Source organism: Xyrauchen texanus, chromosome 1 (assembly GCF_025860055.1).
Source record: "Xyrauchen texanus isolate HMW12.3.18 chromosome 1, RBS_HiC_50CHRs, whole genome shotgun sequence".
Classification (NCBI taxonomy): Eukaryota; Metazoa; Chordata; class Actinopteri; order Cypriniformes; family Catostomidae; genus Xyrauchen; species Xyrauchen texanus.
In genome coordinates, this window is record NC_068276.1 from 63,806,526 (window position 1) to 63,833,689 (window position 27,164).

The window sequence follows — 27,164 nt, forward strand, 5'->3', positions numbered from 1 at the left end:
CAAAGAATTATCTTTAATATTCTGGGTGGGCCGGGGGTCTGGGAATCTCAGCGAGGATTGACGCCGGCTACCAATCCAGGGCGTGCTGAGTGACTCCAGTCAGGTCTCCTAAGCAACCAAATTGGCCCGGTTGCTAGGGATGGTAGCGTCACATGGGGTAACCTCCTCGTGGTCACTAATGTTCGATATAATATGTTCGATATAATGTTATAATGTTTGATCTTGGTGAGTTGTGCGTGGATGCCGCGGAGAATAGTGTGAAGCCTCCACATGCACTACGTTTCCACGGTAACGTGCTCAAGGGGTCACGTGATGCACGGATGAGATGCGCGGATTGACGTCTCAGACGCGGAGGCAACTGAGATTCGTCGTCCGCCACCACGAGAACCTGGAGCGCATTGAAGAGAAAAAGGGGAGAAAATCTAAAATATATATATTCTAGGTGGGCCCAGAGTATTTTAATGTTTACAGATTGGTCCCCATTGACTTCCATTGTAAGTGTCATTGTGAGTTTTTCATAAAAAAAAGGAGGGACGAGTCCAAATGTATTTTTGTGCTAATCAATATTATGCCACAAACGCTGTCGATTGAGCTGAACTTGTATTGAACCCAAAATATCCCTTTAAGAACAATATTGACGATCCAGTAAACGCAGAACGTTCCCGCAACGTTAGCATATGGTTCCCGTTTGGTACATTTTTTGGGAGCCAATTTCTACCATTCTAGTTCAGTTCTATTATTTATCACCGTTTATCATCGTTTTTTTTTGTGGGACAACGTATAAAGAACGTATACAAAACGTTCTCTAAAGGTTATTTTTAGGTTTTATTTTTAAATAGCCATAAACTAAGCTTCCCAGAATGGTGCCGGGACATCTCTCTGGAATACTTGATCGTGACTCGTCAATGGCAGGACTGTCCGGTTCCGTTTGTTTGTACAATCACCGATAATCTCTATAATCGTCTCTTGTGTCACTCAATATTTTACAACAGAGCAACTTTCTGCCTTTAAACATGTTGTGTTTTTAAATGTAAGAGCATTTTTCATTGTGTTTTATAAGGAACTTACATTTAACCAATTATTACATGGTTTGTCCGTTAACATTATAACCGTTTGTCACAGTTTGAAAGTACTTGAATGAGTTGGAGAGGATGTAATCACTGATCAATGTGTTGCGTTTCTATGGTGACAGATGGGGGGTGTTTGTGTTAAAGGGCGTGGTCATTGATGGATGGGTCTTATAAGGGGCGTGGTTAAGTTGGGTATTTGTGTTGTTAAAGGGCGTGGTCATTGATGGATGCGTGTTATAAGGGGCGTGGTTAGATGGTATGTGTGCTGTTAAATCTCTGAGGTCATTTTACTGCCGTTGTACATGTATGTGCACTATATAGGACTGGTTTGTTTTAGTTTCACTTTTGTTTAAGGTGTATGTGTTTATTTTTTGGGGGACATTTATTGTTTTCTTGCTTACTGTTAAAAAGTTTTTCACCAAGTGTTTTATTCACACACGGATCACCGCACAGGTTTATTACGGATTAATTTTAGCATTGGTTTTTATGTGTTTTGGCGATGTTGACGTGTAACGGACACGCGCCGCATCCTTTCGTCCATGAAGTGAGTCTGTCAAGAGTTCAGCGGATTCGGGTAAGATCATCTCTTGTGTTTTGATTCTCGTGTGTTTGATCGTGGATCGTTTTCTCCACGTGTTCAGTTCTGTGTGTGTGTGTGTGTGTGTGTGTGTGTGTGTGTGTGTGTGTGTGACTGTGTGTGAGCAGCCGGAAGTCTATTTAAGGAAGCATTCCTAACTTTGACGTGCATAATGTCAAAGTTAGGTATTTACCATGGTAACCGTCAATCTTGTAACTACAGTACTGCGGAAACTCTTACTCGCGACTGTCAATGGACGATGCGAACACGCGCTTCAGTTCGCAAATCGAATGTTCTGTTACCATGGCAACGGTACGGTATAACCAAACGTTACTGCAGTTACACAGGTACCGTTACTGCAGTAAAACCGTGTTTTGTGTGATCTACTATTCTAAAATGGGTTCCTATAGTCATAGAAAACATGGAAGACCGTTGTTTAAAGTTAATATAATTCTATTGAATCTTAAACTCCTGGAAAGTTCTAGTAATGCACCACTCTAAAATATTTGATCGGTTTCATGTTCCGTTTCACTTGGTGGTAATGGCAGAGATTATTTGGCAGAGATGGGGCCACTTCTGTTAAAATTAATGGGAGAAATTGGAACGCCCAACGGCAGCCAATGATCAACATATGTTGAAGGGAAGTCCCACCTCACATTATAAAAGAGCCAATCACCTTTTAGATACGGATGTCACGTGTCAATCAACTCATGCATGTTCTCGACAAGCCTGAAAAAATATTTTTATTGTATTTTTTGGTGTGTAATATGAGGTAAAGAAGCAAAATAATTGAAAGTCTGTTGACTTTTGAAAAATTGATTTTGAAAGTCTGTTCTTTGATCGTAATCTTGACCGACTGTTTTTTTTTTTTTTTTAGACGTCGGTCTTTCTCCATTCAAGTAGATCGGTGCTGCACTGGCACGACTGGAAATAACCTCCCAATAGCGTTCCAAAGATGCGACTTGCTAGAAAGACTTTGGTGGTATTCGTAAAACTGTTCCGCAAGTAATAATAATGTCCGATTTCTGAGCGACTTGTTATATTTGAGTCCTTTTATTGTTTTGAATGGAAGAACATTCAGACCAATGCTTGGGTCCGTTTAATCGCAGTTGACCCTTTAACGTCTAGATCCGTTTATGAATCGCTTCAATCGATTCACAAATGGGTTTGAGTAATTCGTTTCGATGTGCCTGACACTGAAGAGTTTATTTATTCGGTAATAACATACAACTGGAGAACTAGAAGAACGAAACGCATTTAACATGCGTAAAGTATTAACTAATACGACTGGGAAATATTGTGAAAAATCACACATCTGTGACCGTACTAGAGCTAAAAAAGATCTAGGGGAGTGGCCTGTGTGGCCTGAACGCTCTTTGCCTCAAACATTCTTGCAGGTTCAGGTTTGCTGACATCACGTTGGCTCATCTGTCTTTTGGAGGGCGGGGTTTTGAGAAGAGGGCGTGTCTATGACATGATCAAAATGGCGACATTGTTGTGCAAGTGTGCTAACCGAATGCTCAATATGGCGGATGTAGAAAAGAAGTCCCGCCTTGCAGGTGAAAGAGCCAATAAACCTTTAGAAACAAACTTTGCCTTTCAGTCAACTCAAACTATCTGAACCAGTCTGAAAAACGGCGTAATCTGAGGGAAAGAAGCACCGTTTATTATCCCTGTGATGCTGATTTGAAATATGTTCTTTGGTCGTTATTTTGACCAACCGTTTTGGAGATTCAGTCTTTCCCTGTTAAGTATTTAGGAGCTGTACTTTGCCGTTTGTGCAGATTGAAAATAGCTTTCCAGGAGCGTTCCAAAGATAGCAGCTGAGTGGACTGACTTGCCTCGAAAGAACTTTGGCTTCCACCCAACTACCTAACCATTTATTCTCCCGTTTTTGTCACTACAATAAAACTGTAAACTTTGTATTCACCATTTAAAATGGCAGAAAAATGTATTCGTTTAAATGTATGTAAACATGGTTGTTTATACCGCTAGCAACGGTTGTAAATGGGTCACTTAACCCTAATCATTACTGCGCCATTGTAAATGTTTCTCAGGGAATCATTCTGGGCTCCGTTCTGTTTCCCGTCCGCATTACTCTCGCCACACTCTTCTTCCTGCTCGCGTGGGCCTTTGCTCGACTGGGATTGGCCGGCCTCTCCGACAGCGAGAGGGCGGAGCCTGTGAAGGGCTGGCGTCGGTGGCTCTTCCATCACATCATCCTCTTCCTCAGCCGCGGAGTCTTCTTCTCTGTGGGTTTCTTTTGGATTAAGGTCAAAGGGCGTCAGGCGGGGCTAAAGGAAGCTCCCGTGCTGGCCGTGGCACCTCACAGCACTTTCCTGGATATGCTGGTGTTGTGCGCGACTGGTCTGCCGACTGTAGTGTCCCGATCGGAGAACACCAAACTACCCGTTATAGGAGGTGAGTAGAAGGGTTTATGGGAGTCACTGGAGTCTGTTTTACGTGATTTGACCAAAACCGTGCCCCCCCTCTCTGTTGCAGCACTTTTAGAGTTCAATCAGTCGGTGATCGTGAGCAGAAAAGACCCTGAGTCCAGAAAGAAATGTGTGTCTCAGATCCGAGAGCGCGTCACCTCTAATGGCCGCTGGCCGCAGGTACTGAAGCACACGGTGACTCGACCGTTCATCAGACTCTGAGAGACTTGTGTTGATGTTTACTCCGTTTGTGCTCCTCTCTTTTGGCAGATGTTGATGTTTCCAGAAGGGACGACGACTAATGGACGTGCCCTGATCAAATTCAAACCTGGTATGCTCTCATGGGACGCACACACCGGCTCCGTTCCAAACCCTAATGAGCTGCCTATGTAGATGCATTTTAAGGCTGAAGGCCGCTTCATGTACAGATTGCTTTCTTAATGCATGTAATGTAAGTCCAGAGCGAGATCCGGTTGAACATGTATGACATGTGATTTTTGCACGGCTGTGGCATGTAGAGCGCTCCAGTCTCTGGTCTCAGGTCTGGATGTTATTATTTGGGTAAGCTACTGTAATATACTGACTTTAATATTCTCTTAAAGTCTGTTGAAGTGGACCGTTCACACTAATATCCGCTCTAGCGCCCCTGGTGGCAACTTTAAGAATGCCAAACGTGACACTTGCGTTAAGGCGTGGATTGCGGTCCGATATTAACGCGTCTGGATTTGGGTTCTTGCGTAAGGGTGTTTCATCCGTCCAGTTTTTGTTTCAGTGCCGATTTTGGATGCGTTTGTAATGTCCATTTTATTTTCATACGAGAGATTCTCTCTCCGCTAATGCTGTTATTTAAACCGGGACCTTCTGACGATACATTTCATTTTGGGGACTTTTTTTTTTTTTTTAAACTATAAAAAAAGCATGCCTAAAAAAGCATGCCTGTGTTACATCAACACACATAATGTCTAATAATAACATGATATTTTGTCTGTGTGTATCTGGATCTGTTGGAAAGTTTAAATGATTTTAGGGTGGTCAATTGATTTTAAATGATTTTAAAATAATAATAATTACATGATGTGCTGATTAATCACAATTAATAGCATAATATTCACCGCGAAAGCCCCCAAATAAAAATAACTTGGTATGTAAATGTTAATTGTAATAACGTATAATAAATATTATAATTTAAATAATAAAAAAAAGTATATATTTAAATAAAATTACATTTTTATAATTTGTTTTTTTTTTTTTTTAAATCAAAAACGCCTAATAATATTGATAAGTGGTCGTCGAAAAAGCATTTAGACAAATTATTTTTTAGAATTTGACGACCACTTGTATTATATTTTTTATTTTTATATATATATATATTATAATACAAGTGGTCGTCAAATTATAAAAAATAATTTGTCTAAATGCTTTTTTTTTTTTTAAGAGAAATGCAGTGTGAAACATGTCTCTCGATCCCGGTCTTCTGTTGTGATCCGGTCAGCCGTCTTTGTGTGCGCGAGCGCATCATCTACGGACGGCTGGATTGCCTGTGGCTCCCGTTGGTTTGGAGAGGAGCTGGAGCGCTGACTGCCCCCTCCTGCCAAACATTTGTGAGCACATCACCGTGCTACTTCAGCTTGAACTGCTCTGATAGGAACATGCTTTCCATGTTCCGCTTGATGTTTTGCATTACTCTCAATGGAAGTAATGGCACCAAATGGATATAAATATGAAGCGCTCGTATTTACATCTCTATATAGAACTCATGCTAAACTGGTGCGGTCTCTTTAAGCATGGCGGCAGTTCAGGGGGCGTCTCGCTGAAGTTTTTCATTTGAGCGCTCATTAGCAACAGTCGAACGGCTTCTTGACCGCATCCGTGCCATGTGTGGAAGTGATTTACTCGCTGTTATTGTGTTTTTACCCAGTCTTGGCTGTTTGTGTGACGCAATGCTGCCCATGTAGAGCCCCAACTCTCACTAATGAGTCACTCATTTGTGTGTCTCCCACAGGTGCCTTCCTGGCTGGCGTTCCCATCCAGCCCGTGCTGCTTCACTATCCCAATAAACCGGTGAGGGTGGTGTTTGTCAGTGCCTCTGCTGTGTGTGAAGCTATTATTAGCTGCGTTTATGTAACCGGCCACTCGTGTGGCTGATTACTATATATGTGCATGACCGCACACGTGTGTAATATCACATGTGCACCACACTGATGTAATGGGGGCTTCCAGTAGGGGAGTTTTGATCTGATCATAATTTAAAGAGAACTGTGTTCACAGGACACCGTTCGCTGGACTTGGAAAGGAATAACTTGGTAAGAAGGCATTAAAGTTCATCTGAATGTTGTACAAGTCCACCATAAATGACTTTGAGTTTGTACTCTAAACTGTGTTTTATACACTGATCAGCCACAACATTAAAACCACTGACCGGTGAATAACACTGACTATATCATTACAATGGCACCTGTCAAGGGGTGGGATATATTAGGCAGCAAGTGAACAGTCAGTTCTTGAGTTTCACATGTTGGAAGCAGGAAAGATGGGCAGGCGCAAGGATCTGAGCCACTTCGACAACGGCCAAATTGTGGGTCAGAGCATCTCCTAAGCGGCAGGTCTTGTGGGGTGTTCCCGATATGCATTGGTTGGTGCCTAACAAAAGTGGCCCAAGGACAACTGGTGAACCAGTGACCGGGTCATGGGTGCCCAAGGCTCATCGATGCACGTGAGGAGCGAAGGCTAGCCCGTCTGGACCCATCCCACAGAAGAGCTGCTGTAGGACAAACTGCTGGAAAATGTAATGCTGGTCGTGATAGAAAGGTGTCGGGACACACAGTGCATCGCTGCGTATGGGGCTGCTGTAGACTGGTCAGAGCCCATGAGGACCCCTGTCCACTGCCGAAAGCGCCTACAATGTGCACGTGAGCGTCAGAACTGGGCCGTGAATCAAGATTGTGGCCTGTTTTGATGTGGACGAGCGGGTGCGGGGGTGTGTGCGCCGTTTATCTGGGGAAGAGATGGCAGCAGGATGCATCATGGGAAGATGGCAGGCCGGCGGAGGCAGTGTGATGCTCTGGGCGATGTTCTGCTGGGACACATTGAGTCCTGGCATTCATGTGGATGTTACTTGCATACCACTTACCTAAACATAGTAGCAGCCCAGGTACACCCCTTCATGGCAATGGTATTCCCTGATGGCAGTGGCCTCTTTCAGCAGGACAATGCGTCCTGCCACATTGCACACATGGTGAGTAGTTCAAGGTGTTGCTTTGTCCTCCAAATTCCCCAGATCTCGACCTGATTGAGCATCTATGGGAGGTGCTCGACCAGCAAGTCCGATCCATGGAGGCCCCACCTTGCAACTTGCAGGACTTGAAGGATCTGCTGCCAACGTCTTGGTGACTGATGCCACAGGACACCTTCAGAGGTCTTGAGTCCATGCCTCGATGGGTCAGAGCTGTTTTGGTGGCACGAGGGGGTCCTACACTGTATTAGGGAGGTGGTTTTAATGTTGTGGTGTGTTTGTTTAATGAGAATCATAGTAGGGGTGTGTATATTTACACAATGTTTTGTGTGCATTGCATTTTCAATATATTTTTAAATGTCTTAATATGTTATTGACCTCCAACAGATGTTTGGTCATCCTATCAGAGTTGAGTGTGGTCACATGGTCCTCATTTGTTAATTATTTTGATTTCTAAGGTTTGAAGCTCTGTGGCACACGACCTCTCAGCTCTACACCAGCGTTACTGTGGAGGTAGGTGGAACTCTTGCTTGATTGACATGTCTGAGAGCCAATCACGTCCCGTGTTCCCAGTTGTGACCAATCTGCCTTTAAATGTGATTGGTTCCAGTTCCTGCCCGTCTACACGCCATCACCGGAAGAGCAGGAGAACCCGGACTTGTACGCGGAGAACGTACAGAAACTCATGGCCACGTGAGTCGACTGACTGCGAATCTGTTTCAGACAGCGGACTTCTAATGGGGCGTTCACACACGCGGTGACATTCGTTTTTGGCCAAGGAGCGCTAGAGTTTGACTTTATGCAAATGAGCGATGACTCGTCATAACCATAATATTCATCACTAGAAGTGACAAATTTATTCTTCAGACCTTTTGTTTTGTTGGACGAGGAAAACTAGCTTCATACCATGTGACACGCGTGCTTCTTTTCGCCCATTGAAAATGAACAATGTAAGCATGGAGCCACATTGTGAGCCCCATATCTCAGGGATTAAACCACATGGGGCCTTAAAAATCAAAATAATAAAATGTAAGTTTGTTCTGAACCAGATGGGGAAAAAACATATTTAGAAGTCTTTAATACTTCTGGAGTTATAAGCACCTCAGCTTTGGAAAAGTGACACACAAGTGCTTTTTTTCCATTTTTGGGCTCTCCCCATTGGCACATAATACAACAAGGGGTCCTGAAGTCAACTGATTTTAGTAATAACCCTCCCAATCTCTGTGGACCAATCAAATAATGACGCTGACACCTTTCTAAGGTCGTTTGTTTGTTCCTGTCATTTTGCTCAAAGGCGGAAATTGTCAATATTGAACCCTCATCTGTGTCTTTCTAAAGTGCATGTGTCTAATTCGGTTGATTTTTGACATGGAGTAACCATTACTGAAGTCATTTTCATAACTGGGAGACAAATCTTCCCACTGCCTTTTTGGTAATCAAGTTGTATTGAGCTTTAGTGTTTAATGCTGCCGTCCATTTTGTTTGTTCTAGAGCTCTGGATGTTCCTGCCACGGATTATGTGATGGAGGGCCGTTTCCCTGTTCAAAAGCTCGGCAACATCTCCCTTCCACTGGAGCCGCCTGCTCAAGAAACCATTCGACTGCTGCTCCAGCATGGGTATGAGCGTTTGCATCACTTGATATTAAAACAAATGCAGTATATGTATTTAATGCAGTTTAAAATTCATAAATTATCTACACACATTTGTATCTTCTGTAGAGCATAATATGCTAAATGTAATCTCTCATACAGTCTCTGTAGCGCTCGTATAGAAACTGTGATGAACGGCATGATTGACAGCTGTCACTCTGGGCAGAGCACCATGGTAACCGCAGATCACCTGACGGCTCTTTTGGGACTCGCTGACGAAAAGGCGGCAGTAAAGATCTGCTCTCTCTACTCAAAGGTAATGCAGTGTGAGACTTCTTGCCATTGATACTTGGGAATGATTCCGGAATAATGAGTGCGTCTGTGTTTCAGGATGAATCCGTGGACTTGAAACGGCTTTGTTTGAGTGTGTCCGCTATATCTGGACTCAGAAGTCTGCCGTCGCTCGTACACACTGCGTTCATGGTGAGGGGGTGTGTGATTTCACCACAGGACCTTTTAAAGCGAATTGTAGAGAAGGCAAAAGGTGGTAAATAAAGGAAACTCTAAACCACTTCTAGTCTGTTGTGGGGCAGCTATCCGTTTTCAGATGACTCCTCGAGAGAAACGAGATGTTTTAATTGTGAAATGATGTAAACCTTTCGCAGTGGTACGACAGCGACCGCGACGGATTGCTGAGCGCTGAAGATCTGTGTGGCCTGATGGGGGCGCTGGTGGGCGTTCCACAGTACGAGATTGCAGAGATGTACTCTGCGCTGACCAACAGGGGGCGACCTACAGAAGGTAAGAGTTACAGACTCTACAACGTTTAGATGAAGCGTTTACATGCACTGTTATAATGGAGCGACCGTCTTCATTTGTCTGTCCAAATATACGTGAAGATGCGTAATCGAATATTTGAAGCGAGGATGTCGACTGAGGAAGTGTTGAACGCACAACGGTTTTTCGGTGCATGTACATGCAAAACGCCGAGGCCAGTTTTGGTCTGATTAATGTGTAGGTATGACTGACGAAACCAAGCTATGATTGCCTTTTATTATTAAGTGCATGTAAACGTATGAAGTGTTGGGTGGATTGCGTCTGAATTTGAATCTGGTATCTATTACTAACTGAATTTGTAATTGATGATAATCTTCTAGTTTACACTACTTTTCTGTAATCGGATTACTTTTGGATTACATTGCATGTTTTGTAAACACTTATTTTAAGTGTAGCAAGCACCCATTTGAACTCCTTTTCATTAGTACATTTAGTAAACATGAAATTAAAACCAAAATGTGCTTTTTGTTTGTAACTAAAGATATAAATTACAAGTTCACTGTCATATCAACCAGCAAACAAAAATAAATTACTTTTTAAAAAATTAATTAGTTGCACAAATATTTTGGCATTTGAATGAGAATTTTACGATTCTTGACTTCTTTTTTTTTTTATTTAATTTTTTCTATCCAACTACAACAGCATCACTCCAAGACCTCTTGATGACGCATCCGATCTATCGTACGCTCCTCCCCATTCTCTCCGCTCGGATGCGTTTGTGACCGCTGACGGGATTCTGAACGCCAACGGCAACAACGGAATGTCTCGGACTAACGTTAGAGCTCAAGGTTTGAATTGGTCAGTTGCTGTATCGCAGTACTCGTGACGAGTGTTTGCGATGTACTTCTGCCGTCTGTATCATGTCACCGATGTTAACTAGCATGTGTGTTAGCGTGTGCTTTGGACTATCCCTCAACAGTCTCCATGTGTTACAGAGTGTGTGGGGAGTTTACATGAGAATATTGCTGCGAGAGAAAGTGTTGCTAAAAATGTGCCTTGCAATAAATACTTGTTATTTTATTTTAAATGATGTTAGAAGGATGTGTACATATATTTCTTGTTATTTTTAAGCTATATTTAATTGAAAAGCAAATCACTTTTGTATCACGGAAGCACACTGTCATATTTTATACTATATAATATATTAAAGTTTCTTAATCGGTCCCCTGTGGTCCGGTCTCATATTGTGTGTATGTAGGCTGCTTTGAGAGTTTCTGGGATTTTCACACACTACAGTCTCTATAATTTACTCTGGTGCCAAACACAAAACCCATCCAGTCATTGACAGTTCTGTGTATGAAACACTTGTTGATGGGTACAACTGCAGAAGACTTGTCGGGTTTCACAGCTGTCAGCCAAGAGCTGGAAACAGGCAGTAGTGGCACAGCCTCCCCAAAACTGGTTGTTTTTTCAGTCTTGTCCAGTTTTGGGGAGGCTGTGCCACTGCTGCCTCTGTTTTCTGCTCATCACTGATCCGTCAACTGCTGGCAGGAAGTTTTATTATTTACACAAAGCTATTGAGTTGCTTCAGAAGACATTAATTGATCGGCTGGAGACGTGTGGATCCCTAAATATGCCTCATGCATGCATAGTATGGACAAACAGAGCTGAAGTGTTCATTTGTGTTCTGCTGAAGAAGGAAAGTCATACATGTCTGGGATGACATGAGGGTGAGGAAATAAAAGGGAAAGTTCACCCAAAAATATTCTCATTAAGTAATTTGGCATGTTTTATTCATGTTACAAACTCAACATTCATATTGTTGGGTGTGTATTTATGAGACCATAGTAGTTGTGTGCTTTGTGAGGTAATCACTGGTGCTTTTGTGAAGGAATTCACAAGGCAAAATGTTGATTTTGTCAAACTAATTTCAGGCACTTCAGCATAAAAAGTTTATTAAAGTTTATTCTTTAGAGTTATTTTATTTTTCATCCATCTGTCGTCATCTATCCACCCATTCGGAGACCAAATACATGTTCACACACCAGCACTATCTGATTGGGGTTTAATTTGACAAAAACCCGGATAACCAAACACATTTGTTGCAAGATAATAATCACTTTTCTGAAAAGAGCTGCCTGCTTCGTGATAAACCCACAGGGTTAACTTTTCAATAATGTTTAGGTTAGAGGAAATGAGAATTTGACAAAAAGAAGGTATTGTTGAAATTACATTATTTAAATTACACATACAGCTCTGAAATCCAAACAGAAATAACTGTGAACATGAGAGAAAATAATACCTTTTTCAGCACAGACAGCTGACATACAACCAGCCAGCAGAATACATATTAAGACTTTATAGACACACTTAGACATAAACATCCTAGTATTCCAATGACACGCATATATCTTACATTATTATGTAGATTTATTATATAATTAAATTATATGTATATACAAATTATTAAAGAAATAATCGCTGCTCACTGTTAGCGGCGCTTGGAAAATAGAATAAAACTCCATTACCCATCATCCCCTCTGTCGCTCGCGCACTTCCGGTCTCCTGTGAGTTGGGCCGCGCACGTGTGATTGTGAGCCGCTGTGCTGTTTATACTCTTATAACTTCATCTTTGACTGCGAGAGTGACTTTCATCATGTTCCTGCAGTTTTATCTGAATGAGGTCGGCGACAGGGTTTATACTTTGAAGGTGAGACGAGTCTTCTAGTTCTAGTTTTAACCTAGTTATATATTTAGCATGTGCATGTTTATTTTCTCTGGATAAAACTCTGCGTGTGTGTGTGTGTGGAGGATTTATGTAACGTTAGTTTGTTGTTATTATATATGGAACGTTGCTAGAACGTTAGGAATTGGTTCCACAAAACAAGCAAGTGTAAACCATATGCTAACGTTAGGAGAACGTTCTGTTTACTTGGTGTGGCAGTACAATAATAAACACTAACATGTACTGATGGATTACTGTATTCAGGTGGTAGCGCATATATATATATATATATATATATATATACACACACACACACACACACAGTACTTGAAGTAAATTCAAAGAATACTGTGGTATAACCATGGTAACATGTTAAAAACCCACAGTATTAATGTAATTACTGTCTTGAAACCCATTGTGCTTGTTGTTAGTGAATGATATATGCATAATGAATGGACATGTTCTAAAATGTTCTCTTTACAGAAAGTGGACCCATCCGGTCAGCCCACCAGCTCGGCACACCCGGCCCGCTTCTCTCCGGACGATAAGTTCTCCAGACACCGAGTGACCATCAAGAAACGCTTCGGGCTGCTGCTCACACAACAACCCCGACCTGTGCTGTGAACTGATCAACAATGGATGTTTACACACAATTGTTTCCATATTTTAGTGTTTTTTTTTTTGTTATTCCAGAAAGTATGGCATCTTTTTTTCTAGATTGCTCAAGAATGATTATTCAGTTAATACAATAAACATGTGAGCATTCAAATGTAATGAAATGTGTTATTTGCATCTTTTACACCGTCCATTTAAGATCTGTTTGTTAAGCAAACCGGGAATAGACCATTTATAATACTTAAAGGATGCAATCAATTTGTGCAGGTTACTTAAGTTCTCTCATTTACTCGCCCTCATGCAATCCCAGATGTGCATGACTGTCTTCTGTTGAACACAAAGATTTATAGAAGAATATTTAATCTCTGTAGGTCCATACGACCAGAACTTTGAAGCTCCAAAAAGCACACAAAGGCAGCATAAAAATAATCCATAAGACTCCAGCGGTTTAATCCATGTCTTCAGAAGTGTTATGATAGGTTTGGGTTATAAATAGATCAATATTTAAGTCCTTTTTTGTACTATAAATCTCCAGTTCCTACCAGTATGTGGCAATACGCATGAAGAATGCAAATTGCCGTGGGAAAAATGAAGAATGTGGAAGTGAAAGTAATTATAAAATACAAATTTGAGAATGAAAATTCTCTCCCACACTTCTTATATTGCTTCTGAATCGTGGATTGTACCACTGGAGTCTTGTAGGTTACTTTTATGCTGCCTTTATGTCCTTTTTTGGAGCTTTAAAGTTAATTAGCATAGCGCTGTTCAGCCGTGACGTCAGTTTGTAGGCAAACCCGGAAGTGTATTTCGCCATGGGTTCCCTCTGGGTTTTCCTATGGGGGGTTTCAACTTATGAGTGAAATAAGATCTGTGGTAAACATTACTTCACGACACGTGGAAGTTTTGTTCTACAACATATATGACGCACTTTCATACCTCAAACGTGAATTTTGATGCCGCCGTGTGATTTTATTTTAAAGTATGCTATTCAATACGGTTTCAAAATGCTTGTTTTAGGCATGAAAGTGTGTAATATATGTTACAGAACAACACGTCCACGTATCGTCGAGCAATGTTTACCACAGACCTTATTTTACTAAGAAATACAACATTCCCACAATAATACCCCGCAGGAGACGTCTCTTACGCACACGACGTCATGACATCACAGCTCGTCACAGTCGGGAGCGCGTCCGCAGTCAAACGTGCTGATTTGATGAACCGCAAACGAATCTCAAGCGAACACACCGAACTCGGGCTTCAGTGGAGCAAGTGACGACTGTCGGCAGGTGAACGAGCGTCGGAACGGTCAAGACGTTCGATCCTGTGGAATATATCCGGTTTATTCTGGTTTGAATTGACTCGCGCGCGTGAGCGGTAACCGGTTTTATTCGCACATGTGGCCCATTTGACCCGGTCTTAGGTGTGTATTCATGCGTGTGCCTGAGGGGATTATAATTGGCTTAGTGGAGGATTTCAGGTGTTATTTGTGTTAGATAGAAGTGTCGCAGGATGTAAAAGTGTCTCAGACCTACTGAGCTGCCTAGCTAGACAATATTATGGGATGTGGTAGTTGCTATGGTACCAAAACAAGCTGTCTAGGAAGCTGCCTACAAAGGTTCTGAGACATTTTCCTTCGTTGTGTGGGTTATATCTATTACAGACGTGCTTTCACTGTTCTCATCTCACATCAGTGATATGTGCAGTGATTGACAGCTGTCAGAGCACCTGTCTGTCTGAGAGAGATGGGCAGGTGAGTTGAACAGGTCTAAGTTAAATCATCCCTACTGTAAGCATCATTGTACACCAGGTTAAGTGTGTGTGTGTGTGTGTGTGTGTGTGTGTGTGTGTGTGTGTGTGTGTGTGTGTGTCTTGATCTGCCATCTATAAACCAGCATAGACCAAAAAATGGCCATATAAAAAAAAAACTAGTTTAATCTGTTACCATTAGAAGCTGGTTTAAGCTTTTTTGTTTACATTGTGCTTTTTGTGTTATTTTTCTCTTCCTTTGCACACACACACACACACACACACACACACACACACACAGTTTTTTTCATTAGATATCCATATTTATAAAATCCGAGTCTAAATAACCAACTTTTTTCAGTACATATTTACCATTTTTTCGCCACTGAATTATAAAATTTGTAAGAAAGTAACTGGAAATTACACGTTACAATTCACCGCTACCTCAATCCATCGTAATCCACTCATATCCGCTGAAATATATTTTAATCTCCAGTGTTAACCTCAGAAATCTTACTGTAGTTGGTTTCCGAAACATCGCAAAAGAACGTACGAGCATTCGTACATCGTAACATTCGCACACGTCCCAGACTCACGTTACTGTTTCCATGGCGATGAGTCGGCCCACGTCCACGCCGCCGCACACCATCGGCTGAGTGTCGACAGGTCATCGTCGCTGGACCCCCGACACCGGCGTGATGTCGGACCCCCAGCAACCAGCGGCGCGGGAAGCCATGGCGCCGTCCGTGCGCTTCACCGTCACTCCCATCAAAGCCGAAGACCTCCCGGGCGTTTCGGACACGTCCCCAGACGTCAGCTCGCGTTCCAGCGGAAGGGTTTGCTTCGGCTCCAGGGAGAGCGTGAACCGGAGCGAGCCGCACAGCGAAATGTCCGGTGGGAACGCGACATCAGCGGGGGCCGATACGCCGGACCGCTGTAACGTGGATCAAGGTAAGCAAATCGGCTTTTAAATAGTTTTTGCTGGTTTTCTTTTTAACATATTTTTCACAATAGAGTGCAACAGTTGAATAAAAATTTAATTTTACGTTAATTGTATTTAATTGCTGAGTGATAAACTACACTACCCATAATCCTTTAGAGTTCTGCCAATCTGAGAAATCACTGTTATCGTGAAAATGGGAATCGCGGCAACGGAGCTCAACAGCGACCCCTCCCATTAAGCTGAATGTAGTCGAATTTCCGCGCACTCTCAAACTACTTATGTTTTATCATTTTTGGTGTGTAACTAGCCTAACCACAAGTAGTGACGCTACTAACGACTTGCTAATTGTGACTATTTTCACAATAGTGCCGCTATTCCATTAACAAGCAGCTTTTCCAGCGAGTAGCGCTGGAGCGTCACAAAACGCAACTTTTTTTTCACATTTTATCGCAAATGCTGCAATGGAGCTGCGGGAGTAACCAAACACGCGCGCCTAAACCGCTGGGATAGCCGAATCATTTAAGTGATCCGGTTTGTTCGGACGGTGCTCGTTTATGAACCGCTTAAAATAAGTGATTCACTTGAGCCGCGCACAGCCTTAAAGAGACCGTACGCTCTTTTATTTATTCTTATTTAAAGCGAAATATTTAGTTGATTGCAACTGTTTGTTTGACTCTTATATATCAAATACAAAAAAATTACGTTGACTGTATTAGCTACTACTCGTGGTGTAGCTAACTGCGTTTTCAAAGATGGTCTCGACTGTAGTGTAACTACGTTAGTAGCTTGAGTAGTAATACGCTGTAATTGAGCTATAAGTTTGAAATAAAGGTAAAATATATTTCTTGTATGCTTATAATGACTATAAGGCCACGCCCACACAACAGTTTTCATTTTCCAACGTATGTGATAATCATTCAAACGCTGAGTTTTATTAGCATTTTAGCGAGGATTAGTCGAGTAAATAAAGTTAATGTGTTTTCATGACGTAAACGTATTATTGTTGTCATGGCCATGTCAGTATTTTTAAATAGTTTTTTTACTGTCATTTCTCGTTCCATTACGTCATTCGCAATGCATCATGGGATTGTAGTTCATTCCCTGATTTAAGACGTTAAGTACAGGGTCTTGTACCTTAACTCCAGGTTGCTGCGGGGGAGATTGCCCCTGTAATTAGCGCACTGTAAGTCGCTTTGGAGAAAAGCAGCGGCCGAACGCATACATGTAAATGTCTTCTCCGCTAGTGTTTAGTATTTAGTGTTTATCCACTTTAACCATTAGATGCTCTTATCACGTTATGGATAGCAATAGTTGGGCTGATCTGTGATGCTGATCTTATCAGTATTGTCCATTGTGTCATTGGCCATGTCTAGAATAATGTACTGCCACACTATCTCTGCAGCACCTTTTCTAGAGAACTGAATGTCATATAGACTTTTGACTTGGGCCACCCAGCAACTGCCCTGCACACCCTAGCAACCACCTAGCAACGGTGTGTTTCTGTACACACACTTCACGTTAGTCATTATTTTGCATGAAAAGCTTCAGCCGTGGACGGCACACTTCAGTGTGGGATGTAAAGAAGTCAATAACACACTCGGGACAGTCTCAATTGGAAATGTGATTCATTCATCAGTGTAACGCAGTTCCATGGAAAGGAGGCGAGAACCGGCTTGACAATATAAATAATAGTTTAATGAGAAACGTAAAAGACAAACACACACACACATGACGGACATGTCCGTAAACGATCTCTCTCTCCTGCACGGCCCTCCGCAGTCAGCCTTTATCCCTCTCAGAGGCTTGATTAGCCTGATACGGGACCGGGTGTGTATAATCACGACCCGCCCTGCCACAATCAGATAATGATTATTTAGGGTTTGGATTAAGCCTGTAGTCTATAACTCTCTTCATATGCAAACAATAGATGTCTATAGTGAGTGAGAGAGTGAGAGAGTGAGAGAGTGAGAGAGTGTGAGTGTGTGAGTGTGTGAGTGTGTGTGTGTGTGTGTGTCTGTGTGTCTCTGTGTCTATGTGTCTATGTGTCTGTGTGTCTGTGTGTGTGTGTGTGTGTGTGTGTGTGTGTGTGTGTGTGTGTGTGTGTGTGTGTGTTAGGGTTGGGCCCTACAGTACAGTTAATTAATGTTTAATGTAATTAAGTCGTATCTTCTATGCTTATGGCTTTGCATTGTACATGGAGATTAGGAAATAATCTGGCCTTGTTTGGTAAACTGAGATTTTATATTAATTTATCAATGGTTTGGTGATTTGGAAACATCTTAAAGTCCGATGAAGACGAATGAGAAACATTGAGTGAAATATTGCAATATATCGTAGTTTGGAATCGCAATACACCAAAAATAAAGAATCGCAATAATATCGTATTGTGGCCTAAATATCGCCAGTTACCATCCCGAACGTTTTGGTGCAGTTTACCAGTGCAGTCCAGCGGGGGGCGCCAAAGGCAAGTGCAGATGTATCGTAACCACGACGACGATTATGAGGTGAATATTAGATGGAGGTTGATGAGTAAAACGTTCCCTCCGTTACCTAAAAACGTCACCTAAATGTAACGCATCCACGTCATTCTGTGTCGTTTCTGTGACGCATCTCACAGGTCAGTTTGGGTGTTTATAAGGGCGTATACTGCGATCTTTTCGAGTCTGAGGCTCAACAAACCATCTAATCGCTTCAGAATAAGTGATGTCAGTTAATGTAGGTGGTTCCGTAATATAAGCGTTAAAATGTTGTTTTTAAAATAGTAAAAGCATTCGATATGAAATGAGCATATCAGCCGTTGTACTCGTGATTTGTGTGAAAGTGAATAAACCGCAAAGTGTTTGTAGCGCGTCTAGTAACGGCGGCGAAATGCAGAATGCGGTTGCTAGGGTGCTCTGGATGATTGCTAGGGTGCTCTGGATGGTTGCTAGGGTGCTCTGGATGGTTGCTAGGGTGCTCTGGATGGTTGCTAGGGTGCTCTGGATGATTGCTAGGGTGCTTTGGATGGTTGCTAGGGTGCTCTGGATGGTTGCTAGGGTGTGGTTATAAAGTTACGAGGTTGTTACTGAATGGCTGCTTGCTGATCAGAGTCAAATCAGCCCACCTCCAAGTCTTTTTTCAGATCCAGAGATACTTTAATCACTTATTTATGGGTGTACGACCAAATGGTCACATGCCAAGTTTTGGTGGGTAAAAGAAGAATGGGTTTCGGCATGTTGTTAAATCCTTAAACAAAGGGCGTAGCAATGGTAATAGCGCTGCTTTGCTAAAGACTGTTTTCAAACTGATTTCAGAAAACTCACCTGTCAGCCGTTGATCAGACAAATAAGATGGTCCCGCCCCCCGACTCACACCATTGGTCGAGCCAATGTCATTGTGTTGGGATGGTTGGGCCACTTGCACACACAGAGCATTGTTTTGATACCGCTCATGAAACTCCACAGACAAGATAATTTGTGTTGTATGAGATGACGAAGCAGAGCACTAATCCACTGTAAAGTGCGTATTACATGTAGACTATATATTTATATAATCTAAGTGAAGCTTCCATCAAAACCACACGTCAAAATAAAAGCACGATTGAAATTACTTCTGTATAGTGAAATGTGATATTCACTGCAGTAATATGAATAATAATAATAAATGATGATTGCCACAGACATGCTTGTCTTAATAAAACAATAAATCTCTCTCTCAGGTGATGATGGTGTGAAGCTGTCCAGTGTGTACAGTAATCACTCGCATGCGGTTGAGGACGATGATTTCTACGACAGGAATCTGGCCCTGTTTGAGGTTTGTATTGAATACTCGCCGCCATTCTCACTTTCCCTCTTCATCGTGTTTCTTATTAGATATTATTCAAATTAAAATAGGTTTGTATTGTTGTTTACATACCACCTTCAGGGATACAGTCTCTCTCATTAACATGCGCTCATCTACTGGCGCTCTTTACAGATATGACAGTTTTCTTAAAGAGACAGTACCGGTTTTCTTAAAGAGACTGTATCTGTTTTAGCACGTGTGTAAATATGAAAAAGGATGCATTTGAACAATAAACCTGTCAGAAAAATTATACATTGAAAACATGGATTTGTTCATTTTTAAAAAGCCAAAATGTGACCCAAATGATGAAAAAGGAATAAAACATTAGTCAAGTGTATATTTCCGTAATGTACCCAGTTAGGAAGTCTCTCGTTTCATTGACAGCATTAGCCGGGAGAAAATGTCTTTCATGTAGAATCGAAAGCTTGCGAATCAGAATCGAATTGGGAATCGCGGCTGTCTGCCGAGAAGGGGAGGAGCTGTCCCGTCCGCTAGGGGCCGGAGGACTCGCTGCCGTCCGCCCCTCCCTTTCTCTCACGTGTCCCTCTCTCTCTCGAACCGGCGTCTCTGGCTGTTCCTTATCTCACTCTCCCGCTGATCAGCTGACTTGGCACCAACCGTGCTCCATCACGGCCCGGCCACGCCCGCCTCGCCATCACTGTTTATGTCACTTAAACAGCTATAAATGAATAAAAACACTTTTGGTGGAAAACGGCAAGGCATACGGAGCGAAACATTCCAGTTTTGTTTGGTGATTATTGCATGTTTCCTTTGAGAAATGAATAGTTTGTCCTTTTAATATTCATGTAAATCTCTCTATAGGAAGAGATGGACACTCGTCCTAAAGTGTCGTCTCTGCTCAATCGTCTGGCGAACTACACCAACCTCACACAGGGCGCTAAAGAACACGAGGAGGCGGAGAGTATCGGAGAGAAACACAAACCCAGAAAGGTAACGCGCACACACACACTAGCTCTGTTACGAAACCTAGTGAGCCGCCTACCTAGACAACATTATAGGCAAACTCAAAGTGTACTTGGGTCAGACGTGAACGCTGAGCACATTTCTAAATCTCCACCAGACTGTTTTGAGTTCGACTCGTGTTGATGTGTGATTGTGTGTGTGTTGCAGTCTCCTCAGATGGGCACGTTTATGGGTGTGTATCTGCCGTGTCTCCAGAACATCTTTGGAGTGATTCTGTTCCTCAGACTCACATGGGTCGTCGGTACCGCTGGAGTCCTGCAGGCGCTGTGTATCGTCTTTACATGCTGCTGCTGTGTGAGTCACACACACATACAGTCAATATGTGTTTTGCAGTTATCCAACGAGAAGTTTTCTGAATGTATCTGGGTGTTTCTTCAACTTTGGGCACGAAACACATTTTAAAAACATTTAATCTAACAGTGTCTGTTCATGCATCACAGGAGATTTCAATCAGAGCAGAGTATGTTCTCTGAGAGGAGGAGTTTAGAATGAACGCTTTAGAACGGACCAATCAGAGCAGAGTATGCTCTCTGAAAGGAGGAGTTTAGAATGAACGCTTTAGAACGGACCAATCAGAGCAGAGTAGGCTCTCTGAAAGGAGGAGTTTAGAATGAACGCTTTAGAACGGACCAATCAGAGCAGAGTACGCTCTCTGAAAGGAGGAGTTTAGAATGAACGCTTTAGAACGGACCAATCAGAGCAGAGTACGCTCTCTGAAAGGAGGAGTTTAGAATGAATGCTTTAGAATGGACCAATCAGAGCAGAGTAGGCTCTCTGAAAGGAGGAGTTTAGAATGAACGCTTTAGAACGGACCAATCAGAGCAGAGTATGCTCTCTGAAAGGAGGAGTTTAGAATGAACGCTTTAGAACGGACCAATCAGAGCAGAGTATGCTCTCTGAAAGGAGGAGTTTAGAGTGAACGCTTTAGAACGGACCAATCAGAGCAGAGTATGCTCTCTGAAAGGAGGAGTTTAGAGTGAACGCTTTAGAACGGACCAATCAGAGCAGAGTATGCTCTCTGAAAGGAGGAGTTTAGAATGAACGCTTTAGAACGGACCAATCAGAGCAGAGTGTGCTCTCTGAAAGGAGGAGTTTAGAATGAATGCTTTAGAACGGACCAATCAGAGCAGAGTATGCTCTCTGGAAGGAGGAGTTTAGAATGAATATCAGAGCAGAGTATGCTCTCTGGAAGGAGGAGTTTAGAATGAACGCTTTAGAACGGACCAATCAGAGCAGAGTATGCTCTCTGGAAGGAGGAGTTTAGAATGAATGCTTTAGAACGGACCAATCAGAGCAGAGTATTCTCTCTGAAAGGAGGAGTTTAGAATGAAGGCTTTAGAACGGACCAATCGGAGCAGAGTATGCTCTCTGAAAGGAGGAGTTTAGAATGAATGCTTTAGAACGGACCAATCGGAGCAGAGTATGCTCTCTGAAATGAGGAGTTTAGAATGAATGCTTTAGAACGGACCAATCGGAGCAGAGTATGCTCTCTGAAAGGAGGAGTTTAGAATGAATGCTTTAGAACGGACCAATCGGAGCAGAGTATGCTCTCTGAAAGGAGGAGTTTAGATTGAATGCTTTAGAACGGACCAATCGGAGCAGAGTATGCTCTCTGAAAGGAGGAGTTTAGAATGAACGCTTTAGAACGGACCAATCAGAGCAGAGTATGCTCTCTGAAAGGAGTTTAGAATGAATGCTTTAGAACGGACCAATCAGAGCAGAGTATGCTCTCTGAAAGGAGTTTAGAATGAATGCTTTAGAACGGACCAATCAGAGCAGAGTATGCTCTCTGAAAGGAGGAGTTTAGAATGAATGCTTTAGAACGGACCAATCAGAGCAGAGTATGCTCTCTGAAAGGAGGAGTTTAGAATGAATGCTTTAGAACGGACCAATCGGAGCAGAGTATGCTCTCTGAAAGGAGGAGTTTAGAATGAATGCTTTAGAACGGACCAATCAGAGCAGAGTATGCTCTCTGAAAGGAGGAGTTTAGAATGAATGCTTTAGAACGGACCAATCGGAGCAGAGTATGCTCTCTGAAAGGAGGAGTTTAGAATGAATGCTTTAGAACGGACCAATCAGAGCAGAGTATGCTCTCTGGAAGGAGGAGTTTAGAATGAATGCTTTAGAACGGACCAATCAGAGCAGAGTATGCTCTCTGAAAGGAGGAGTTTAGAATGAATGCTTTAGAACGGACTAATCGGAGCAGAGTATGCTCTCTGAAAGGAGGAGTTTAGAATGAATGCTTTAGAATGGACCAATCAGAGCAGAGTATGCTCTCTGAAAGGAGTTTAGAATGAATGCTTTAGAACGGACCAATCAGAGCAGAGTAGGCTCTCTGAAAGGAGGAGTTTAGAATGAATGCTTTAGAATGGACCAATCAGAGCAGAGTATGCTCTCTGAAAGGAGAACCAGCTTTATAAACCCCTTCAGTGTTGATGTTTTTAGTGCATTATCTGTACATTAAACACACATCTCTCTTTCAATAGACCATGCTGACTGCCATATCTATGAGTGCCATCGCTACTAATGGAGTCGTGCCAGGTATTCTCTGTTTCTTTATAAAGCTGCCGGTTTATGATTTCAGCTATGTACATTAATGTATGTATATGAAAGTTTTATTAACCATGTTGTCTCAGTTAATATTAGTGCTGCAGTTTATAATTATAAAAGCAGAAATGTTGAGTAAACTGCCGTAGATTTGGTCGATATTTCACCAAGATGACTTTCGTAAGAGTTCATTAACATAGTGGTAATGTAGTGACTAACACACACCTGTCTGTCTTCCTGTCTGTCTCTCTTCCAGCGGGCGGGTCGTACTTTATGATCTCCCGTTCTCTGGGTCCGGAGTTTGGGGGGGCCGTGGGCTCGTGTTTCTATTTGGGTACGACCTTCGCTGGGTCCATGTACATCCTCGGTGCTATCGAGATTTTACTGGTGCGAACATCTCGAAGTTGTATATATTATATTAATAGTTTATATTGTAATGTTATATATCATATACACCTTATATAAATGTTTATTTTTTTATTTATTATATTACTGTTGTTTACGGACATTAAATGTGTTTGTTTGCTTTGATAAGGTTTGTAGCAGTGTTGCTGGTTCCTGTTTTCCTGTAACTCTCGTCCGTGTCTTTGCAGATGTACATCGCTCCCGGGGCCGCCATCTTTGTTTCGGACAATCCAGATGGCGAGGCGGCGGCCATGCTGAATAACATGCGTGTTTACGGCTCCATCTTCTTACTGCTGATGTCTCTGCTGGTGTTTGTGGGAGTCAAATACGTCAACAAGCTAGCGTCTGTTTTTCTGGCCTGTGTGATTATTTCCATTCTCTCAATCTACACCGGAGCGCTAGTATCCGCCTTCAGCCCGCCCTCGTTCCCGTGAGTATCCACGGAGATTTTTACGTTAGTGATTGACAGTTATAATTAAACATGAAGAAGGAACGTGTAGTTGCTTTAAAGTCAGCAGTTAGTGGTAGTTAAAATCAGTTGTTGAACTGTTTACGATTAAAAAGAGACAGATATATCAGCCGATATTTGGCAGTTTAGAGATTACCTGCATATTAAATTAATATTCAGTAAAATAAGAGTTCATTTAAAATCTGATTTTTTTTGTGTACAACTTATTTGCTATAGTTAAATAGTATTATCGGTATCCGTTCACCGATATTTGTAAACCGTTATCGGTACCTGTTCACCCATATTTGTAAATGGTTATCGGTACCTGTTCACCCATATTTGGAAACCGTTATCGGTACCTGTTCACCCATATTTGTAAACCGTTATCGGTACCTGTTCACCCATATTTGGAAACCGTTATCGGTACCCGTTCACCCATATTTGTAAACCGTTATCGGTACCCGTTCACCCATATTTGGAAACCGTTATCGGTACCCGTTCACCCATATTTGTAAACCGTTATCGGTACTCGTTCACCGATATTTGGAAACCGTTATCGGTACCTGTTCACCCATATTTGGAAACCGTTATCGGTACCCGTTCACCCATATTTGGAAACCGTTATCGGTACCCGTTCACCCATATTTGGAAACGGTTATCGGTACCCGTTCACCCATATTTGTAAATCGTTATCGGTACTCGTTCACCGATATTTGGAAACCGTTATCGGTACCCGTTCACCCATATTTGGAAACCGTTATCGGTACCCGTTCACCCATATTTGGAAACCATTATCGGTACCCGTTCACCCATATTTGGAAACGGTTATCGGTACCCGTTCAGCCATATTTGTAAACCGTTATCGGTATCCGTTCACCGACATTTGTAAACCGTTATCGGTATCCGTTCACCGATATTTGTAAACAGTTATCGGTACCTGTTCACCCATATTTGTAAACGGTTATCGGTACCTGTTCACCCATATTTGTAAACGGTTATCGGTACCCGTTCACCGGTATTTGTAAACTGTTATCGGTACCTGTTCACCGGTATTTGTAAACTGTTATCGGTACCTGTTCACCCATATTTGTAAACAGTTATCGGTACCTGTTCACCGATATTTGTAAACCGTTATCGGTACCCGTTCACCCATATTTGGAAACCGTTATCGGTACCCGTTCACCCATATTTGTAAACGGTTATCGGTACCCGTTCAGCCATATTTCTAAACCGTTATCGGTATCCGTTCACCGACATTTGTAAACCGTTATCGGTATCCGTTCACCGATATTTGTAAACAGTTATCGGTACCCGTTCACCGATATTTGTAAACTGTTATCGGTACCCGTTCACCCATATTTGTAAACCGTTATCGGTACCCGTTCAGCCATATTTGGAAACCGTTATCGGTACCCGTTCACCCATATTTGGAAACGGTTATCGGTACCTGTTCACCGGTATTTGGAAACCGTTATCGGTACCCGTTCACCCATATTTGGAAACCGTTATCGGTACCCGTTCACCCATATTTGGAAACCGTTATCGGTACGTGTTTGATTTGGGTGATATTTGAAGCAGATTTTGTATTTATTTTAAAACTCCATTTATGATAAAATTTTCAAAAGTATAAACAACTATTCATCTTTTCTAATTTAAATTTACTGGTCGACTTGTATGGGTTGAAATGTTCGATAGCGATATCTAGAGAGCAGGGTGGCAGATTGCCGATATATTACCAACACGTACATAATCCTATGTTTAAAACAAAACAGTATAGATTTATGATATTGGCAAGTAATAGACCGATATATCGGCCAGACTGATTGATCAGATCATATTTTGCCATTCTGAGATTTTCATCTTCATGGGGCAATAAACATGCAATAATGATAAAATATCTAATTTGCCAACATTATATTGAATTACGTTGAATAAATGCATATTTGAATACATATCTGCATTATATTGGTAAACCTATTTGTATTTATTGGTGTTGCTTATTTTAAAATTGTCAGCTAAAAAAAGCTTTTGTTAGCTCTTTTAGCTGACAATATCGATATTTATATCAGTGCTTTCGTTAACATTATTGATCTTTCTCAGTGATTGACAGTGTGACTGACCAATCTGCTTCACTTCCGCAGTGTTTGCATGTTGGGGAACCGAAGTATCTCACAGCATGGGCTTAACAACACCCAGTGTGCTAAAACCGTCCGCTATCCCAAGACACAGGAGGCTGTTAACATCACCTTCATTGAGAGTTTCAACGCCACAGAGGCTCCGTCCGTTACGTCTGCCATGGTGGAGAACACGACGGCTCTGTGGTGGCACTTCTGTAACAGCTCGGAGTTAAACGCCGTTTGCGATGATTATTTCATCCACAATAACGTCACACAGATACAGGGAATACCTGGACTGGCTAGTGGTGTGATCGCAGGTAAAAATACTCACAGATTCTCACATAAACATGCATGTAAGGCTGGGCGATATATTGAAAGTTCACTATGCCGATGTAAAATTAGCAACTTTGTGAATATCGCAATGACTTATTTAGTTTCTTAGTTTTCGTTAGACTAGTTTAGTAATGTTTTGTGAAGATGTTTTAATGATGGACGGCTAAGAGTGATGTTTGATTCATTTCCGTGAATTTCAAAAGGAAAAGTAAAGGATTTTCTTAAACGGTTAGCACTTTTAAACATACGCTCATTAAAGAACAAGTCGTTTTTAGTCAGTGACCTCATCAGCAATGATTTTAGAATGGCACTAGGACTGATTTTGGGGCAATTGATGGCAAAACCCTGGAAGAAACAGTACTGCATCTTAAAACGTCAAACTGCTGTCTTGACACAGTCCCCTCAACATTTATCAAAACTGTCTGGAAAAAGATCGGTTAGAAATGGTAAATGCGTCGCTCCTTTCAGGCACGTTTCTGGAGTCCCTGGGGACGGCAGTTGTCAAGCCCCTTGTAATGTAACGTCTTTTTGGCGAAAGCCCCGTCTGGCGGTCTGAAGAAGTTGTACTCAGAACAGTCATATCCTGCCGGAGATAGGAGGCGGGGGCGAGGAGCCTACCCCCGTGCAGGACAGGACTCAACAGGTGGTGCTGGGGTGGAGGAGGTTGCGTGTTAGCACACTGAAACAGCAATGTGATTGTGAGCAGACTTATGAAGCGATGGCTTACATGTGATTGGCTGGGAGTTACCCCGCTAATGGTGCGATGATGTACAGCTGGCTAGTCTTCCCGCTAGA

The 27,164-nt window shown here is 42.2% G+C and overlaps 3 protein-coding genes across 4 annotated transcripts in view; all 3 read left to right on the forward strand.

Annotated features, from left to right (window-relative positions):
- Positions 1-1,359: 1,359 nt before the first annotated feature.
- Positions 1,360-11,004, forward strand: LOC127643118 (lysophospholipid acyltransferase LPCAT4-like). Its single transcript, XM_052125700.1, has 13 exons — positions 1,360-1,644; positions 3,705-4,068; positions 4,150-4,262; positions 4,353-4,413; positions 6,085-6,143; positions 6,351-6,385; positions 7,773-7,827; positions 7,925-8,007; positions 8,806-8,931; positions 9,067-9,220; positions 9,295-9,387; positions 9,570-9,705; positions 10,384-11,004. Exons 1-13 carry the CDS (start codon positions 1,570-1,572, stop codon positions 10,461-10,463), a joined length of 1,434 nt encoding a protein of 477 aa, XP_051981660.1. The 5' UTR covers positions 1,360-1,569; the 3' UTR covers positions 10,464-11,004.
- A 1,233-nt stretch (positions 11,005-12,237) lies between these two features.
- On the forward strand, positions 12,238-13,170 carry LOC127643601 (H/ACA ribonucleoprotein complex subunit 3-like). The gene is made up of 2 exons (XM_052126393.1): positions 12,238-12,391; positions 12,890-13,170. Exons 1-2 carry the CDS (start codon positions 12,338-12,340, stop codon positions 13,028-13,030), a joined length of 195 nt encoding a protein of 64 aa, XP_051982353.1. The 5' UTR covers positions 12,238-12,337; the 3' UTR covers positions 13,031-13,170.
- Positions 13,171-14,213: 1,043 nt separating this feature from the next.
- Positions 14,214-27,164, forward strand: part of LOC127642969 (solute carrier family 12 member 6-like) — a 31,827-nt gene continuing 18,876 nt past the window's right edge. For both annotated transcript variants that reach the window (XM_052125459.1, XM_052125466.1), the window contains exons 1-9: positions 14,214-14,444; positions 15,072-15,721; positions 19,411-19,505; positions 20,358-20,486; positions 20,667-20,813; positions 23,006-23,060; positions 23,323-23,453; positions 23,660-23,901; positions 26,061-26,353. In XM_052125459.1, coding sequence (XP_051981419.1) covers positions 15,469-15,721; positions 19,411-19,505; positions 20,358-20,486; positions 20,667-20,813; positions 23,006-23,060; positions 23,323-23,453; positions 23,660-23,901; positions 26,061-26,353 — 1,345 coding nt within the window. In that variant the 5' untranslated portion in view covers positions 14,214-14,444; positions 15,072-15,468. The remainder of the gene's footprint in view (positions 14,445-15,071; positions 15,722-19,410; positions 19,506-20,357; positions 20,487-20,666; positions 20,814-23,005; positions 23,061-23,322; positions 23,454-23,659; positions 23,902-26,060; positions 26,354-27,164) is intronic.

What these genes read in the sequence shown, in the direction of transcription:
- LOC127643601 (XM_052126393.1), top strand. Translation starts at nt 12,338, where the DNA reads ATGTTCCTGCAGTTTTATCTGAATGAGGTCGGCGACAGGGTTTATACT. An exon ending in ACAGGGTTTATACTTTGAAG is followed by an intron (nt 12,392 to 12,889) that starts GTGAGACGAGTC and finishes TTCTCTTTACAG; the next exon opens with AAAGTGGACCCATCCGGTCA.
- LOC127643118 (XM_052125700.1), top strand. Translation starts at nt 1,570, where the DNA reads ATGTTGACGTGTAACGGACACGCGCCGCATCCTTTCGTCCATGAAGTG. An exon ending in CCTGATCAAATTCAAACCTG is followed by an intron (nt 4,414 to 6,084) that starts GTATGCTCTCAT and finishes TGTCTCCCACAG; the next exon opens with GTGCCTTCCTGGCTGGCGTT. An exon ending in TCGTACACACTGCGTTCATG is followed by an intron (nt 9,388 to 9,569) that starts GTGAGGGGGTGT and finishes AACCTTTCGCAG; the next exon opens with TGGTACGACAGCGACCGCGA.